Below are 2958 nucleotides of genomic sequence, written 5' to 3' on the forward strand. Positions count from 1 at the left end.
TATTCATAACAAAGTAATCATCTTTGATTGGTACGTGGCGGTGGAGGGGGTTTGGGCTGTCTCTAACATGGATGTATTGCTAATTTCTATATATGCTCCCCAAAGAGACGATTGGAATAGAAAACTGTGGGATGAAATCTCTATCTTGATTGCTTCTTTCTCAGGGGAATGCATGGTTATGGGGGACTTTAATGAAGGTAGAAGCGAGTCTGAAAGCTTTGGTACTCAGTTCTAACATATTCCTACTAGAATTTTTAATCAAGTTATTTATCAGACCGATTTAGTTGATATTCCTATGGGTGGGCCCTGGTATACGTAGAGTGACAAATGGGGATCCAAGTTTTCTAAGCTGGATCGTTTTTTGGTCACTGAAGGTCTTTTGCAACGCTTTCCTCATCTTATGGGTTTGGTTCTAGAGAAAAATATCCCTAATCACCGGCCTATTATTTTATTAGAGCACCGGGTGGATTATGGTCCATCTCCCTTCTGTATATTCCATTCTTGGTTTGAGCTCGATGATTTTGATGACGTGGTTCATAATTCTTGGAATTCCAATATTGTTGAGAATGGGATCAATAATCATTGGCTTATTTTTAAGAAGAAGCTCCAACTTCTCAAATCTAACTTAAGATTATGGAATTCTAGTGCTCGTGACTGTCTGATTAGTAAAAAGAAAAATTCTTCAAGACAAAGTTGTAGAGATTGATGCATCTCTTATGCTAGATGGGGGTAGTGTTGATCTTCGTGAACAAAGAGTTTTGGCTATTAAAGAACTGACAGACTTAGATCAGCTTTCTAGAATTGATCTGGCACATAAAGCGAAAATTAAGTGGGCCATTGAAGGGGATGAGAATTCTGGTTTTTTCATGGTACTATTAATCGGAAGAGACACCAGAGTGCTATAAGGGGTATCATGATTGATGGTGTTTGGGAGGATGATCCTGGGAAAGTTAAGAAGGAGTTCCAAAATTATTATAAAAATCTCTTCTTGAAGAAAAAAGGAAGAAGACCTATTACTGATCCTAGTCTATTTCATACCCTCACAGATGATCAAGTTCTTCTCCTTCAAGCTCCTTTCTCTCGTGATGAAATTAAAAGGGTTGTTTGGGATTGTGGTTCAGATCGGGCTCCTGGACCGAATGGTTTTTCTTTTGGTTTCTTGAAAAGATTCTAGGATCTTATTTCTGATGATTTGGTGGCTTTCGTTCAACATTTTCACAGTCATTGCTCGGTCCCAAAAGGTTGTAATGCTTCTTTCTTTACGGTTATCCCTAAAGTTCGTGACCCTAAGAATATTAGAGACTTTAGACCTATTAGTCTAATTAGGTGCCAATACAAAATTATTCGTAAATTATTAGCTAATAGGTTGGCGGAGGTTATTGGTTCTATTATTAGTCTGGAGCAGTCTACTTTTGTTGAAGGTAGACGAATCTTGGATGGACCTTTTCTTCTTAATGAGGTGGTGGCTTGGAGTAAGTCCACCAATAATCCACTTATGATTTTTAAAGTGGATTTTGAGAAGGCTTTTGATTCCGTTTCGTGGGAGTATCTTTTGGAGACTATGCAGATTATGGGCTTTGGTAAGCTGTGGTGTGATTGGATTATGGAGCTTCTTAGATCTGCCAGTGCTTCGGTTCTTGTTAATGGGGCCCCTACTGATGAATTTCAAATTCAACATGGCTTGTGACAAGGTGACCCCTTGTCCCCTTTTTTTATGCTTCCTGGTTATGGAAGGGCTTCATGTCGCTCTACAGAAAGCTCATAATGCAAACGTATTTCAAGGCATTTCTATTAGTGGGATAGATATCTCCCATCTGTTTTATGCTAATGATGCTGTTTTGTTATCGAATTGGGACCCATCAAATGTTCCCCGAATCATTCGTATCTTGCGGTGCTTTTATTTATCTTCAGGGCTAATAATCAACTTACTAAAAAGTAAGTTGATTGGAGTGGGAGTTCCTTTGGCTCAGGTTGAGGTGGCGGCTTGTAAAGTCGGGTGTGCTCCTGATTGTTGTCCTTTTATTCACCTTGGATTCCCTGTTGGCAAGAACATGTCTTGGATTACTGCTTGGTCTTCAGTTGTTGATCGTTTTTAGTCAAAGCTATCAGGTTGGAAAGCGAAATGCCTTTATTCTTGAAGTCACCTAACTTTTATCAAATCGGTTCTTGGAAGTCTTGGAAGTTACTTGAAGTCTATCTTCATGGTTCCGATCTCCGTTGTTAACACCTTAGAGTCTCTTCGAGCTAGGTTTTTTGGGGTGCTGATTTAGATGAGAGATGCATGCACTGGGTTTGCTGGGATAGGGTCTTAGCCCAAAAAAAGAATGGATGTCTTGGTGTTGGTAGTATGTTTTCCTTTAATCGGGCCTGCTCTATAAATGGCGTTGGAGATTCTTTCATAATCCGGATTTGATATGGGTTAAAATCATAAAGGCTCTTTATGGTCCGGATGGTGGTTGTAGCTCTTTTTCTCAAAGAAGAGGTTCAATTGGTCCTCGGAACGGTGTCATTCGAATGCTTGTGCAACTTAATAATCGTGATCTTGATCGCGGGCCTTTTAGTCCTATTAGAGTTGGTGATGGGAATAGAACTTCATTCTGGCATGATGTATGGTAGGGGGATACCCAATTGGCTACTTCTTTTCAAAGGATTTGTGTTGTAGATCTTCATAAATCTATATAAGTCTGTGATAGAGTGCTTCTCGGTTGGAATTTTGATTGTATTAAGTGTACTCCTAGAGGGGGTATTGAGGAGACTCAATGGACTACTTTCACTTCCTTAATGCAGGGAGTTCTTCTTCATTCCACGCCGGATCGTTTGGGGTGGTCTATTGATATCTCAGATTCGTTTACTGTCTCTTCTCTCCGAGTTTTTTTGGATAATCATATGTTACATCCAGGGGGTCCTGAAACTCGTTGGAATAATTAGGTGCCTATCAAGGTGAATATTTTTATTTGG

At 39.7% G+C, this 2958-nt stretch overlaps 1 protein-coding gene across 1 annotated transcript; it reads left to right on the forward strand.

Annotated features, from left to right (window-relative positions):
• Positions 1–1727: 1727 nt before the first annotated feature.
• Positions 1728–2096, forward strand: LOC145065125 (uncharacterized). Its single transcript, XM_079012387.1, has one exon. The coding sequence runs from the start codon at positions 1728–1730 to the stop codon at positions 2094–2096; it is 369 nt and encodes a 122-aa protein (XP_078868513.1).
• The last annotated feature ends 862 nt before the right edge of the window (positions 2097–2958 follow it).

Source organism: Lactuca serriola, chromosome 1 (genome assembly GCF_051521515.1).
Source record: "Lactuca serriola cultivar US96UC23 chromosome 1, Lser_US96UC23_V15, whole genome shotgun sequence".
Classification (NCBI taxonomy): domain Eukaryota; kingdom Viridiplantae; phylum Streptophyta; class Magnoliopsida; order Asterales; family Asteraceae; genus Lactuca; species Lactuca serriola.

Bases quoted from the DNA above. Each gene is read 5' to 3' on its own strand.
- LOC145065125 (XM_079012387.1), top strand. From the start codon at position 1,728: ATGGAAGGGCTTCATGTCGCTCTACAGAAAGCTCATAATGCAAACGTA.